The 16376-nt window shown below is 40.2% G+C and overlaps 1 protein-coding gene across 3 annotated transcripts in view; it reads right to left on the bottom strand.

Annotated features, from left to right (window-relative positions):
• LOC134225836 (protein sax-3) overlaps positions 1–16376 on the bottom strand; it is a 979605-nt gene that overhangs the window by 52796 nt on the left and 910433 nt on the right. For all 3 annotated transcript variants that reach the window (XM_062706210.1, XM_062706209.1, XM_062706211.1), the window contains 2 exons: positions 15252–15529; positions 14984–15191 (listed from right to left, as the gene is read on the bottom strand). In XM_062706210.1, coding sequence (XP_062562194.1) covers positions 14984–15191; positions 15252–15529 — 486 coding nt within the window. The remainder of the gene's footprint in view (positions 1–14983; positions 15192–15251; positions 15530–16376) is intronic.

Here is a 16376-nt window from a genome sequence, read left to right as displayed (position 1 = left end):
ATAATATCCTTGGGCAGAATTATGCCAAACGTCCATTATGCCTAACGTACATTATGCCTATCGTCCGTTATGCCTAACGTCCTTATGCCTAACGTACTTATGCCTAACGTCGCGGAGCCGTCGGCAGCTGGTTATCTGGCTAAGAATAACATAACGGATTGCCTGTTCCAGTGGTAAAAGTCCACCATAGGTGACCCCTAATTCTCGGTGTGATGCAGCTCTCTGTGGTAAAGGATAGTGATACTACTCTCATACCATATAGTCTAGGCCTGTAACACCCACGATTTTTTGCGAATCGCTTAAAGCCAATGCTAATACCATAACTGTTGCCCAAACTGGCATTTTCTATTTGTCCTACCCACGACTCGCAACGTGGATCGCGCTTCTGATCAATCGTAAGGTCACTTAAGTTTTCGAAAAAGAAAAAAGATCCTTTACACTGGTCCCCGTTTGTTTTCCCCGTTTGTTGTTCCTTGCATTGGGATCAAAGCTGCACAGCTGTTTCACTACCAGCACCACCAACGAGCTGGGAACCAACTTCATAGTGCTGGGAGAGATGCGCCAACGCGTGATTGGGTGGCAGCCAATCAACGCAAGGATGTGCAAGCTGAGAATAAAGGCCGATTCTTCAACTATAGCATCATCAACGTGCACTGCCCATTCGAAGGGAGACCCGACGACGAGAAAAGAGCGTTCTATGCACAGCTGGAGCAGAGATAAGATGGATGCCCACTGCGGGACGTCAAAATCGTCATCGGTGACATCAAAGATGACAAGAAGCAACAAGTTATCCGACTTCTATTATTTCACGGAGACACGATATATTATTAGAATAGATGAAATGTTGGCCATTGTTATACTCTTTTCCAGAAACTAGAGCTTTTACTGAGTTGATTGATATATGGATATCACAGATCGGATTACAAACATCTGAGATATGAATGTTTCCATGAACGAGGTGCGTTGAATGGAAATATTCGCTCAGGAATGTAGAAGTTGTACGAAAATGTGTGTGTGGAGTGTAAATGACCAGACCGATGTATTTTTGCTGTAACTAACCATTTGAATGTTTTATTGATGTTATATAAATGCGACGGCACACATGATATGCATTCATTGACGAATATATAACAATTTAATTATTACATTCTTTCCGCAAGAGTATACAGACGAAAAAAACTATTTGCGAAAAAACATTCATGTAGGTATATGGGAGTAAGAAATTGTCATGTCAGAAAAAAAAGCATGAGATGAAATTGGTATGTGATTAGAGGTGTGCGCCGGTCCAATATTCGTCGGCGGCGGCGTTGGCCAGAATTTTGGTCGGCAGCGGCGGCGTTTTCGGCGTCACGCCGAAGGCCATTTTAGTCGGCGGCGGCGGCGGCGTGAATCGGCGTGGCGATTTTTTTATTACGTTTCTTTAACTTTTTTTCTGCTTTGTTTCGGGATATTTATATACAAGATATTAACAGAGGCGAGGAATCTTTTGAATTTCGCCTGAAAAATCTGATGAACCTCCTCAAAAAGTTCCTTAAGCTTTCCAAAATGGAAATTATATTTGGATTTGAAATACGAAGAATTTTTCGGAATTACCAACAGAAGCTCTTTGGAAATTTCAAAGAAAATTGTTTGGAATTTCAACAGAAGATTCTTCGGAAATTACATAAGAAATTGTTCTAAATTTCTACAGAAAAATGTTCGAAATATCCACGGGAAGTTTCTTTTAACATTCTGTTGAATATTTTTCGAAATTTATACAGAAAATTCCTCGTAATGATAGAAGAGTGCGGCTGGTAGAATGGGTGTTTTAACGTTGGCTTGCTCAGTCTAGAATAATTAAGACGGCTAGTTTGGCATGCCCAACGTTAAAAAAGAAAACAGAAAACTCTATGGAGTTTTCAAAGGAAATTCTCTGAAAATTTCAAATGAAAGTCTTCGGAATTTCACCTGAAATTTGTTTTCAATTTTCGCGGAAGGTTGCTCAAAATGTAGATTTTAGTAATAAAATTTATGGATTTCAACGGAAAATTGCTCGGAATTTTTAAGGATTCTTTGTATTTCTAAGAGAAGTTCTTTGTACAGAAGACGTTTGATAACTGCAAGCCATTTAACTGCAACCCATTTAACTGCACTTCTATTGCATTTGACGTCAACTGACAACCGTTTGATGTCTAGAATGCGTTGCAGTTATCGAACAGCATTCACTAACTGAAACGTAAACATGTTGCAGTTATCTAACGACTGTCTATAAGAAATTCTTGGGAAATTCCATTGGCTGAAAGCAAAACATGGCCGAACCGATAATTTGTCCGAAAAAGTCGTATTCCCTAACAGGTCATTCGGCCGAATAGATCATATGCCAAAATGCCGTTTGACACAACATGCCATTTGGCCAAAAATGTTGTAACGGTCAAAAATGTTCCGTTTCACCAGTTTGGCAAAATTACATTTACGGTGATTGGCCTTATTGAACAAAAATTCGTAACCTCTCTACTTTGTAAGTCGTTTTAAGCCAACCTAAGCCGAATTGAACGTATATCCGAAACTATCATTAGGTCCCAAACGGTTTGTGCGCAAATGTAGTTTGGCAGAAATCGACATATAGCCAAAATGGTTATTTGGTCTGAAGTTAACCAAACTGGTTGTTTGGTCGAAACAATCGTCAGACCGAATAGTTCATTCGACCGAAAATTTCGTTTGTGAAGTGGTCATTTGTCAGAAAGAGCCATTTGGCCCGGAAATATCCTTTCTGCCAAACGGCATTTTCTGCCAAATGACCTATTCGGCAAAACGACTTCTTAACTAAATGATCGATTCAGCCGAATGACACTTTTCGCAGAAAATGTCATTTGGCCGAAATGGTTATTCAACAGAAAATCAGGCCAAATGGCTCTTGCTACCGAATGACCATTTTTACCAAAATGAATTTTTAGTCAAATGATCTATTCGGTCAAACAACTTTTTCGGTCTAACAGCATTTTCAGTCAAATGACCTGTAAGGTCAAACATCTTTTTTAGTCTAATTACCCATTCAGCCGAATGTTTCTTTCGGCTATATGTCACTTTCGGCCAAACTATATTTTTGGTCAAACCATTTTCGACCTGATAACAGATTCAGATAAACGTTCAGTTCGGCTCGGCTATGTGAAATTTGGCAAGATGACTTTTGGCTCAAAGCCCAGTATCGCCTTAAAAATTAAAAAAAGGTTACGGAATTCTGTTCACCTGTCATTTGACGAAGAGGCCATTTCGCCAAACGAGTGGCCATTGTTGACTTTATTATCCATTCAGTACCTAATTGTAGGTTTGGGCAGAATCTACAATGACCTTGACAACTCCACCTACGTTTTGTGCAAGGGCTCATGCTGTGCTATTATCCATTCAGTAATTGACATTTGGACGTATGTTAGATAACATTTTCTGCCAAATGGCCAAAGGCATTTTCGTCTAATGACTTCTGTGGTCAAATGATCGTTTCGACCAGACGACTTGTTAGGATAAACGGCCAATCGAATTTCCCAAGAATTTCTTATGGACAATATATAGAATTTCCTGTAGAAATAAAAAAAAATCCCTAAAAATTTTGTGCAATTTTCCGTTAAAAGCCAAAGATTTTTAAATCTAAATTTTGAACAGTCTTCCGCAGAAACTTTGAAGAATTTCGTAAAAATTCCAGAGAATCTTCCGCGGATATTCCGATATATTCTCTGTTTTCAAGTCGAATATATGCCAAGCTAGTCGTCTTTATAAAGTTATAAAGTCACTTAAAAAAGCACGGGGTTTCCAAGATGGCCGATTTGTGGCTTTGTTGTATAACCACCTTAAGTTTTTTTTCCAGAATATTCATTTGGAAATTATTCTCAGATTTTCCACGGGAGATACTTTGAAGTTTTGAGAATTCTTTGGAATTACCAAGGTGAGCTCTTTGGATTTCCCAAGGTAAATTGTTTGGAATTTAAGCGAAAAATTCTTTTACTTGAAATTGATTTTACTTGACAATCTCATTGGAAGTTGTTCCAAATTTAATATATTCGATATATTCGGAATATCCGCGATAATATTCCAATCCGCGGAAACTTCCTGTTGATTTTATGTAGAGTACTCTTCAAAATTTACACAGAAAATCTTCATAATTGTAGGAGCTTGTGACTGAAAGAAGGAATACTTTAACGTTGACTTTCTCAATCTAGATCTAGATGCTTACTCATGCTTAACAATCAACTTTAATTTCAGCATTTTACGAAAATTATTACGCTAGATTTGAACTTGATAAGTAATAGGAGTACAAAACCGTGTGGTGAATTTGAAATTCACCACATGGCTTGATTGTATAATCACCTTAAGGTGATTATAGAATGAAGCCCGTGGTGAATATCAAATATATCACACGTTTATCTACACACATTTCCAAAAGCCCAAATCTGGCGTAATAGTTTTCCTACAGTGCCGAAACTCAAATAAGAATTGTTCAGCATAACTAAGCAAACGATCTACCATTATATCAGCCCCATACGCGTTATGGTTCTTTCATTTCGTGCTCTTGAAAAAATATTGAAAAGCACATGGTTTTCAAAATGGCCGATTTCTGGCTTCATTGTATAATCACCTTGAAGCATTGTCTTGGGAAGTTGATCACATTTTTCGGCGAAATTCAAAAGTTTCTATAAATAATGCTTCGAAAATATCTAAAATAAAATGACCAATTCAGCCAAACGACATTATCGGCCAAATGGTGCTTTCTGTAAACGACCTTTTCGGCCAAAAGGGCATACTCGGCCTTTTGAGCTAGTCAATCAACCGATGTTTTCAGGCAAATGAACTGTTCGAACAAATTGCATTTTCGGCCGAATTACTTTAGGCTAGTTAGTCTTCTACCAAATAGTCTAATCGGTCAAACGATGTATTCGACCAAGCAATCTACAGCCTTGTGGTCTTTGGCCAAATGGCTTTCTGCCGAACGACCCTTTTTCAACCAAAACTTCAATTTCAACGAGAAATTATTTGCGTTTTAACGGGAAATTTTTCGCAATTTCCACACGATTTTTTTCTTAGTTTTTACGGAGAGTAGTTTTTGATATTTCAATCAAAAATTGTATGGAATTTTCAAGAAAATCACCAGTATCAAAACTTTCCATGGAGTTTAAACGTGATGTTGTAGGGATCAATCAGGAAATTTTTCGGACTTCTTCAAATTTGAATCGGCGTGAAAAATTATAGATCAGCGGCGTGACAAATTTTAAACGGCGGCGCGCCGGTGCAAAAATGTCGGCGGCGGCGGCGTGTCAAAAACTGCCGGCGGCGGCGGCGTGGCGCGGCGGCGCACACCTCTAACTGTAACTGTATTAAAATAACTCACTCATAATAACGCACGTTTTAAATATGTTATGAAGCTGTATCCGTAGCTAATTTTGAACGTAGTTACAACATCCTTGTATAACAAGGCGATGTTTCGAAATAGATGACAAAATACAGTGTCGGCTGGAAAACAATGATACTTTATCAATAAATATTTTTTTTTTTTCTTTATTTATTTGTTAGGCACTCTGTGTTACTTGACCGCTACTGTGCCGAGATCTACTGTGGTATTCTGCTGTACAGAATCCAAACAGATTTTATTTTTAGATTTACATTATTCATTACTGTTGTCGTTGCCAGTCCATCTCATCGTGAGTCCATTGTGTCCGTTTGTCCATGTCGTGTATTCAATGATCGTTGCATTGTTCGGTTGCCATTAATCCGGGTAGCGTTGGAGGAATGCCTCCGAGAAGAACAAGTTGTCAGTCGTCATCAGGCAGCCGTGCGGTAAGGCGCGTACCCCAAACGCCACCGTATGGGCTGCGGATCTGGCGACTGACGAGGGTTTGGTGGAGGGGCTGGGAATCGAACCAATGACCATTCGCTTGTAAGGCGAACGTGTAGCCAACTACGCTACGGGACCCCCCCTCAATAAATAGTACTTGCTTTAAATTAATTCGATAAGAAAATAATTATTTTAATTCGATAAGAAAATAATTATTTTATCTTTTATCAATAAAATAATTAATTCGATAAAAAATAATTCTTTTACCCTTTATCGTACAGGAAATGGGACTCTTCCAAAAATGAACATTCGATTGTTATATTTTTACCAATCAATAATTGAGTTTTCCAATTGCGTGATATTTTCAACGTCATCTGCTGCAGGAATACAGATTTTTGCTCCTCGTATTACGTTATTCTAGCATGTTATAATCATATTATTTACTATTGAAAATTGACCCGTCTGATTCTTGCGTTTCAAAATTATGACTAAAACGCGGTCAAACATACACATAATGGGATTTACGAATGAACTATCTCATTGTTTTTTTTTGTGTTTTTTGAGTTCAGTTTACCCTGTATTATGAGTCTATATAAGAGGGAAACATCTAGTTATGGAACACATAATTATGGAAAACTTATTTCTTTAAAAAGTCGACTTTTTACGGTTGGTAACAAACATTTTGATTGGCACTGTGATGTCTCCCGAAAAGACTCCATTGCCATGTTGGGGATGTTCTACCGGAATATATATCAATAAACAATTTTTTTTGAATGCTTTCTTTACTTTTATAGATGGCCAAAGAATTTTCAGCGAGTATAATGGAAAGTTACACAATAAATCTTGAACGACAAGGGAAAAAGACATTTCCCCCCACCAAGTACGCACTCATTTCAGTCTATAATTTAAATAAATTTGCTGTAAATCAACTCTATGCGCATCATGTCTCGCCATTAAGTAATCAAAATATAAATTTATAAACGAAATAAAATGTCATTTTTGTTGTCATAATTATTGCGTGGCTCAAAATATACTTGCGAATAAGGGCATATTTAAAACTTTTGTATAACTCAATAACAACTTATTAGTATTAATAATATAAATTATTACTAATGTATAACATATAAAAATGTACTATAAAAGTATTTCATGACGTTTTCTTTACCTCATTTGTTATAGTATGTTATATAATGCTCATATAACACATAGGGGAAACCGCCAAATGTTGGACGGCTAATTTTGTCGCCTATTGTTGAACTCCCATAAGAAATGCATGTGCGTTCAACAATAGGCGAAGAAATTAGCCGTTCAACATTTCTCGGGTACTTATTCAAAAGGACGTATGTGATTTTGTAAACAAAGATTCAAACGTCGATTTGTCCGATCTCATGGCACATGGCACAAGCTTCCCCTTATCTGTCTATGGTGATGGTTTGCGTGGAAGGGCAATCAGATCGGACAAATCGACGTCTGAATCTTTGTTTACAAAATCACATACGTCCTTTTGAATAAGTACCCGAGATTTGGCGAATTACCCTATATATTAGTTATATAGATAGAATGGATAACATATTTTGTGGCAAGAACGATGTTTTATAAGACGCCATTTTTTGCGCTTTTTTGGGCTTATAAGTGTACGAAAAAAGGTAATGCATTCATGAAGAAAAGCATTATACTATGTATCATATGTGCATTATAAACGTCTATATAACAAGTTGTGTTACTTGGGCAGGCAATTTATCCCCATTGCTACATGTTTTTCAAATAATACCTAATTTGAAAAAAAAAATTAAAAAAAACTATCTTCCATCAACCAGTTCCGTTTCATAACAAGCAAAATGAACGATGTGAACGATATTTCGGTTTAGAACTACTAACTCAGTGTTTTCATGGAAAATGAAACAGTGCCGAAATTACATCAAATTAGCATTTTGAGAAAGCGCGCAAAATTTTGCTGTTTAATAGATATTTCATGATTTGAAATAGCTAGGAGAGCATGAAATGCTTTATTTATGGTGTAGCATGGAAAATACTACGAGAAATCCATAAACAGGGGATACACAAGCCGTTACCCACTTTACCCCGCCTGTTCATTTTACCCCCGACACCCCAACCATGCAAACAACTTACACAAGGCGAAGGCCAAAAACAGTTTCTTTAAAATTGAATTGGCAAGCTGTTTACCCATCTTATTTTCATTTGATGAAGTGCGTATATTAAATTATGTTTAGGGATGTGAGACCCTGGATCGAGTTTTGTCAAAACCGGGTATCAATAGGAACAGTCAAATCTGCTCAAACATTTCGCCAACTCTGCTTCTACAAATCACAGAAATAAATCACAAGGGTATGTTTATAAGAACAATGATAACAAAGTCCAGCTATTAAATCCATTTTGGGTTAAGGCATTTCGAAGCTCCATCGCTTTTCCCGGTTGAACCAGCAGGAATAATATCAAATCCGATGAAAATAGATGTTTAATCGATCGAAGAAGCAACTCCATTGGATTTAGACCATTGCTGGAGCAGTTGAAATGTTGATTTAGATGTTGCTGGAGAAGTTGCATTGGGAAATGTTGACATCGATCAGCAAATACACCTAACTAACGAAAATCCAAGGAAAACTCGCGACAAGCATTTGGCCCATGATCATGATTACGCATTGGATGTAGAGCGAGTTATAAATTCTGTGGAGCGACTTGTTATCATGGAGGAGTAGAACAGAGTTTTAAAGAAAAAAGCTATAAGAAAAATATGTCTAAACAGAAGTCACGAATCAATCTCGTTTCAGAAAAAAAAACAACAAATACAGATATTGCTTCCGATTAACTGTTACTGACGTTTGTGTTCCTTTTTTGCCTTTCTCGTACACTAAGTGTACGTAAAGGCTATAATATTGCTTCAAAAACAAAATTTTGATAGGAGGCCCGGAGGGCCGATTTTCATATACCGATCGACTCAGCTCGACGAATTGAGGTGATGTCTGTATGTGTGTATGTATGTATGTGTGTGTGTGTGTATGTGTGTATGTGTACAAATTTTGTAGACACACTTTTTGGAATTTAGCATTAACCGATTTACTCGCAACAAGTTGCATTCGACGGGAAATGCGGTCCCATTGTTTGCTATTGAAAATTGGCTCGATCGGACATTTCATTTCGGAATTATTGAAAAATCATTGTTTTTTCCCAAGGGTCCCCCCTTGGAAAAAAATTCAAAACCAAAAAAAAAAAATTTTTCCAAGAATGGTGGCAATACATTTTAACTAATGCAAAAACATGCAAAATGATCGAAAAAATGTGATCTATTCTCCTAAAGAGCTTTTTTGACCTTTCTAATGTGATTCTTTCAATATATTTTATAATGCACGAGAAAGGCATCATCACTGCTAGGTGGATTAATCTGGGTTTTTAAATTTCGTTTTAGATACACGATAAACACGACTTTCATTGATTTCAGTGTCTCCGGTGAGATATATGAAAAGTTTTGAACTCGGAACGCTCATGAACAGCTCGGAGCGAACATGAACGCTCAGGCAGGAAGGGAGGAAATGTATAGACCAGTCATCCGACCGTATAGTCTGCATACCGTATCCAACGACAACGGCCAGCGTTGCATAAACTTTGCAGCCTCCCGCGGAATGGTAGCCCGAAGCACTTTCTTTACCCGCAAGAAAATCCATAAGGCCACATGGAAATCACCTAATCAAGTAACAGAAAACCAAATCGACCACGTTCTTATCGACGGTAAATTCTTCTCCGACATCACGAACGCACGCATTTACCGGAGTGCGAATATTGAATCCGACCACTACCTCGTTGCAGTATGTCTGCGCTTAAAACCCTCGACTGTGTACAACACACGTCGAAGTCGTCCGCCGCGGCTAAACATTTGGCGGCTACAAGACGGTAGCCCAGCCCAAGACTACGCGCAGCAGCTGGAAGTGGCACATAAACGGGAACCTTCTTACAAACGAGCGTGAGGTGATCCAAAGGTGGCGGCAGCACTACGAAGAGCACCTGAATGCCGATATGGCAGACAACGGTGGTCGTATGGTAATGGACCTAGGAGCACGCGCGCAGGACATGCGACTTCCGTCTCCGAATCTCCAGGAAATCCAGGAGTATATCGGCCGGCTGAAAAACAACAAAGCCTCTTGAGTTGACCAACTACCAGGAGAGCTGTTTAAACACGGTGGTGAGGCACTGGCTAGAGCGCTGCACAGGGTAATTACCAGGGTTTGGGAGGATGAGGTTCTGCCGCAGGAGTGGATGGAAGGTGTCGTGTGTCCCATCCACAAAAAGGGCGATAAGCTGGATTGTAGCGACTACCGCGCAATCACATTGCTGAACGCCGCCTACAAGGTACTCTCCCAAATTTTATGCCGCCGACTAACACCAATTGCAAGAGAGTTCGTGGGGCAGTACCAGGTGGGATTTATGGGTGAACGCTCTACCACAGATCAGGTGTTCGCCGTACGTCAGGTATTGCAGAAATCCCGCGAATACAACGTGCCCACACATAATCTATTTATCGACTTCAAAGCCGCATATGATACAATCGATTGGGACTAGCTATGGCAGTAAATGCAGGAGAACGGATTAACTGATACGATTGATCAAGGCGACGATGGATTGGGTGATGTGCCTAGTTCGAATTTCAGGGGCATTCTCGAGTCCCCTTCGAAACGCGCAGAGGGTTACAGCAAGGTGATGGTCTTTCGTGTTCAACATCGCTTTGGAAGGGGTAATACGAAGGGCGGGGATCGGCACGAGTGGTACGAATTTCATGAAATCAGTCCAATTATTTGGTTTCGCCGATGACATAGATATTATGACACGTAACTTTGAGAGGATGGAGGAAGCCTACATCAGACTGAAAGCGAAGCTAAACGGATTGGATTATTAATCAACATGTCGAAGACGAAGTACATTATAGTGGTGACGAAATCGAGGTGGTTGAAGAATTTGTGTACTTGGGCTCACTGGTGACCGCCGATAACGATACCAGCAGAGAAATTCGGAGACGCATCATGGCAGGAAATCGTACGTACTTTGGACTCCGCAAAACGCTTCGATCGAATAGAGTTCGCCGCCGTACCAAACTGACTATCTACAAAACGCTTATAAGACCGGTAGTTCTCTACGGACACGAGACCTGGACGATGCTCGTGGAGGACCAACGCGCACTGGGAGTTTTCGAAAGGAAAGTGTTGCGTACCATCTATGGTGGGGTGCAGATGGCGGACGGTACATGGAGGAGGCGAATGAACCACGAGTTGCATCAGCTGTTGGGAGAACCATCCATCGTTCACACCGCGAAAATCGGAAGACTGCGGTGGGATTCCTTCAGATTCCTTACCGACCACATAAGAGAGGCCCTTTAACTTTGATTGTACTGAACTCGAGTGGCTGACGACCAAACTGGTACGATCACACAATCCTACTTCATTGAGCGCAATTGCTAATGAAGCTGTGTGTGGATCGGTTACTATTGGTTTCGGTCCAAGCGTAATTGACCTGGAAGGCCAAGACTCTGAAATGCAGAATGGTTTGGAGAAGCTAGAACATCCGTAGAAATATTGTCAGCATTCATGCTTCGTCATCTATAAAATATTATTGGGTATATTTCTGAGAAAAAAAGCTATAAAATCGTTGATGCGCGATATTCGTGTGCCATTTTCGTTCATATAAAAGTGGCCAGCTGACGATATTCCTCCGACGATTACAGGCTATAGGTGTGGCCGATCAACAATCAATTTTAGTTTCGAAAAATTTATGTGCTAACGATTATTTTGGGTATATAAACATGTGAATTTGGCTGAAAAATGCCTAAGATATTGCTAAGTCAAATCAGGGTCAATATGACCCGAACATCGTAAAGTGCGTTTTTGTGCGCCCTTCAGGAACGTTGTACAAAGTAGGTCAATGTTCAGGAACATAGTTTTCCACGAAGTAGGAAAAGTCAAGAAGTTTCAGACCTTTACATTGTTGCATTACAATTTGAAAGTGCGATTCTGGTCATATTGACCCGAACCCGCTGGGAAAGTTAATCCTTTTTTTTTCTTTTCTTTTTTTTATTCGTGTATTTATTTGGTAGGCATTTTGTGTTCTTGGCCGCTACTGTGCCGTGATCTACTGTGGTACTCTGCTGTACAGAGTCCACACAGAATCCATTTTTAGAATTTTAGATTTCCATAATTCGTTATTGTTGTCGTTGCCAGTCCATATCATCGTGAGTCCATTGTGTTCATTTGTCCATGTGGTGAATCCAGTGATCGTTGCTTTGTTCGGTTGCCATTAATCGAAGTACGTTGGAGGAATGCCTCCGAGAAGAACAGATTTGTCAGTCGTCATTAGGCAGCCGTGTCGGTGAGGCGCATTCCCCAAAACGCCACCGTACGGACTGTGCTTCTGGCGACTGGCAAGGGTTTGGTGGAGGGGCTGGGAATCGAACCCATGACCATTCGCTTATGAAGCGAACGTGTAGCCAACTACGCTACGGGACCCCCTATTTTTTTTGTTTTATATTTTCAATAATTTTGTGTATTTATTTTTTTTATATTTATCTACTCATTTTCATTTTTTTTTGCATATTTTTGTCTTTCATTTTTTTCATTGTCCCAATTTTTTAAGTTTTATGTTTTATTTTTTTATATTTTCATATATTTTTGTATCTTTCCTAGTAACATTTTGGTTTTATGCTGGTTTTATACTACATACAATTATATGTCTACGATTAGATTAGATTGTGAAACAGTTTAATAGGCCATGAACTAGTTCAGAAAGACTGTAAGAAAGACATATCCTAAAATAAGAAAGCGTAGAAATGTTGGTCAATTTGCCTCCGGATTACTGAACCTAACGAAAGCATATTTGAATTGGTGTCTTTTTCTCTTTACGCTGTGAAAAACGTTCATCAGCCTACAGCTTCTCAGACTCCCGATCAATTCGTCGAGCATTAGAATCAGTCATTCAAACCATGTTTTGGAAATTGGTTTTTCCATCGGAGTTATATTCCGTCGAACAAACATCAAACGTTCGGCGATATCATTGTGTGTCGTTTGTAGATCCGCTTTCAAGTTTAAAAAAGCTTAGAAATTCGATTTTACGATTATTGAATCGACTTCAAAAAGGGGATAAGCAAATGGGCTATAAAATTGAATATGCTCCTTCGTTCCTTCACATCAATAGACTCACTCTACATTGGACCTGCCGAGGGAAAAAATCGAAAAAGGCAGTAAACCTAAATTGCTTCACTCGTGTTTAGGAGTCTGGGGAGATGCTGCAGCATCGTTTATGACCCAATTCTAGTTCTAGCTCACGATGATCATCACAATCAATGACCGTTTTCTTCCACAAGTGCCGCTGATTTCGAACTGGCCTCCGCAAGTAAAACTTTGGCTGCCTCCCAGCTACGTAAATGATGCTGCTTCTCGTTGATCACACGGCGGCGTGGCGAAGACGGTTTGATTGAATTCAAAGTGTGGTGTCGTGGAAAATTTCTCGCACGTCGTTTGCATCCGGAATGACTCGATGCAGGCAGTTCGGAGCTCCGAGCGGAGCGCTATCCAAGTGAAAGATTTTACCGGTGAGATATGTCACGGCACCTAGCGTAATCCGGCGCTCCAGCTCCGGCATCAGAGCACTGACTGGCTGCTCACGATGAATAAAAAAGCCATCAAGATGTTATCGCGTGAGTCGAGTGGGAAGACAGAATCTAAACTTTGATACGGCGACGGGGCGAAGAAAATCCTGAATAATTGCACCCGCTTACTCAAGTTGCAGAAATTAATTACGAACGGGAGTCATTTTTCATTTTCTTGCAGCCCGATTGACGACCGGCGACGCACAGATTGGTGATTGCTGAACAGAGTTGGTCAAAATTGAATCCGGGAGAAGTTCTTTCTATAAAGCAAAAATTGTGATTATGGTTTAGACGTTTTGTAGTCAACACATATCGATAAGATTGATGAATAATCAGCTAGGAGGTGGAATGATCCAATTCAGGGATGCCTCACCAACATAGTAGAAGCAATTCTAAAAGTTCTTTTATATTAAATAAAACTTAAAATTTCTACTCATTAGTCATTTTCCCATATTTTTATCAACAAGTGCCATCAATAATTTGAAATATCCTAAATAAAACCATTGTGCAACGACGATAAGAACAATGCTGCTCCCCGTTCGGAAGAAATATAACTGATAAAAATGAGAAATTAATCCTCCCGGTTGCCGCCATTCGTCCCCACCGTCATCACCATTATCATCAGGCGAACGAAGAACTTTTTCAATCTTTTTCCCCTGATCAGAAGCGGTAAGAAAATGGTTCCTTCCGGTTCAGAGAGTGAGCGACGGCGAGGGTCTTATCATTCTGCCATTTTTCAACACGCATTAAATATAATCCTCATTGTTAGCGGTAATTACATTTCGCGATGGCTGATAAGTGGCTTACAGCAACCAGACACTGCCGCCGGAGTAGTTGGCAAAATGTGAGAAAAAAGGGAGGTAGTTTGAAATGATAAAAAAATCTTTAAAGAATGGTCTTATTTATCGATGAGTGAAACGTGTCCATTTGTGAGTTAGAAATTAAATTCTAATACTGAATTTGACCAACATTTTCCAACAATCGACGATCTCGCAAGATTTAATGGAAACTGGTAGAACAGTACTAGTGAGGCTATTGAAAGTTTGTTCTTGGAAAAACCTACTACACAAGAATCATTCAAATTATATTGTTGTTTCTACTATTTTAAAGGTACAAGCACTTTTTTTTTTGCAACATTGTGCAACAGTTTAACAACTGACGGATTACTTCAGCTATAGCCCCACATAGCAACATAACGCGCGCCTGGGTAATTGTTAGTCAAAGTTCACCCGCAACTAGCTCAAACAGCTAAATTACAGGTTCCGTCAATCGAAAACTGCCCATCGACGTAGAAATGTGCCCACAGCTGAGTGAACAACACTCATTGGTCGAACCGACAAACCCACAAGCCACTTGTTGCTCGCTCGCACCGAGGCATTGATCTGCATTCCCGTCAGTCATCCGGCTCGCCAAGTCTGAATGGTCATGCAAACCGGCAATTTCCGATCGAGATGGCTAATAATCTCAAACAACAAAGTGGTCGTCGTTGTCGTCTTCGTCTTACATAGTATTTTTTTTGCGACTTGCGAAGTACTTACCGTCAATTTTGAGCGTCCCGCCTTGGATGATGGAAAAGCGCGACCCAAGGGCGGTGATATCGGTTGCATTCTTCTTCCAGTAGATTTTCGGACTAGTGGGCCCGGAACCGCGACAGGGAAGCATGGCGACACTGCCCCGCGGCAGGGTCTGATTCGATGGAACCTCCTGCAGTACCGGAGGGGGGCTGCTATCGAATGGACTGGTGACCTGGAAATGGCGATAAATGAAGTGTCATGCTAATAAATTAGAGACAGTACACGACCGTACCTGTAGATAGGCCCGACTGGTAGTTGATCCGGCTACACTCAAGGCCGAACAAACAAAATACCCGTCGTCTTCCTTCTGGGCTCCCCGCACCTGAAGCGACCCCTGGCTGGAGATGTGAATGTTCCCATAGGTGTTATTCGGAAACATCAGAGTTTGAGAACCTTCCTTGGTCCAAAATACGGATGGTGGTGGATTTCCGGAGGCCGTGCATTTAAAAGTGGCCACTCCGTTCAGGTTCGTTCGTTGATCCTGAGGTTTGATTATGAAGGTCGGCGAAGCTAAAACAAGTAAGATTTACAATAAGTTTAATTGGTTTGATAGTAACAGAACGAAAGCACAAAACATCGCAAAATCCAAGCAACAATCCACAATCGGTCCCATTAGTCATCTGCGCGATGGGCCCGTGCTGTACAACTGACAAAACCAATTTCTCGCTGTTCGACAACGTTTTTCGATCGGCGAGGAAATAAATGGTCAGTATGTGAACCATTCGTATTGTCCGATCGATTGTATCAACTCTTTTTTTTTATCTCCGCTCCTACATCGAGCAACCCATAAAAGTTATAGTTTTCCATGTTTTCACACAGCGGCCCCGGCGTCGGTTGGTACTTGTCGTCCACTATCAATAAATTATACCCGGTCCGAACTTTCCGTACTGTTTGCCATATTCGGACAGTTTTGTGTTTCGTTACGGCGTTGTTTCGCATCTTTCAGACGAGATAAAAAAAATCATATAAAAAAGTGCACCGGACCATTGGCTATCTGCACTGGATGGTATGGGTTTGCGCTTGGTCGCCTGGCGCTTGTGTCTTGTTTTTACGATGATGACATACTCTGGGGGTTCTAGTTCTGGCGGACCGGTAATGGAAGAAGGCAGTCGTAAACAGAAACGACCGAGGAACGAAGCCGGACAGCACTTGATATTGAAACTTTTTTTTATGGACGTAGTCAGTTCCGGAGAATGGAAGTAACAGTGCAGAAGATATTCAGTTTTGTCAATCGATTTCAAGAGATACTTTGAATTTGAATAAATGGGCCAGAGTTTATGACTAAACATGTAAAATATTTTCCAATACGATCTGAGGTTCTGCCACTCCTACTATGAGCGAAAGTTAAAGTAAATTG

Source organism: Armigeres subalbatus, chromosome 3, assembly GCF_024139115.2.
Source record: "Armigeres subalbatus isolate Guangzhou_Male chromosome 3, GZ_Asu_2, whole genome shotgun sequence".
Lineage (NCBI taxonomy): Eukaryota > Metazoa > Arthropoda > Insecta > Diptera > Culicidae > Armigeres > Armigeres subalbatus.
This window is presented reverse-complemented; position numbering and strand designations above follow the sequence as displayed.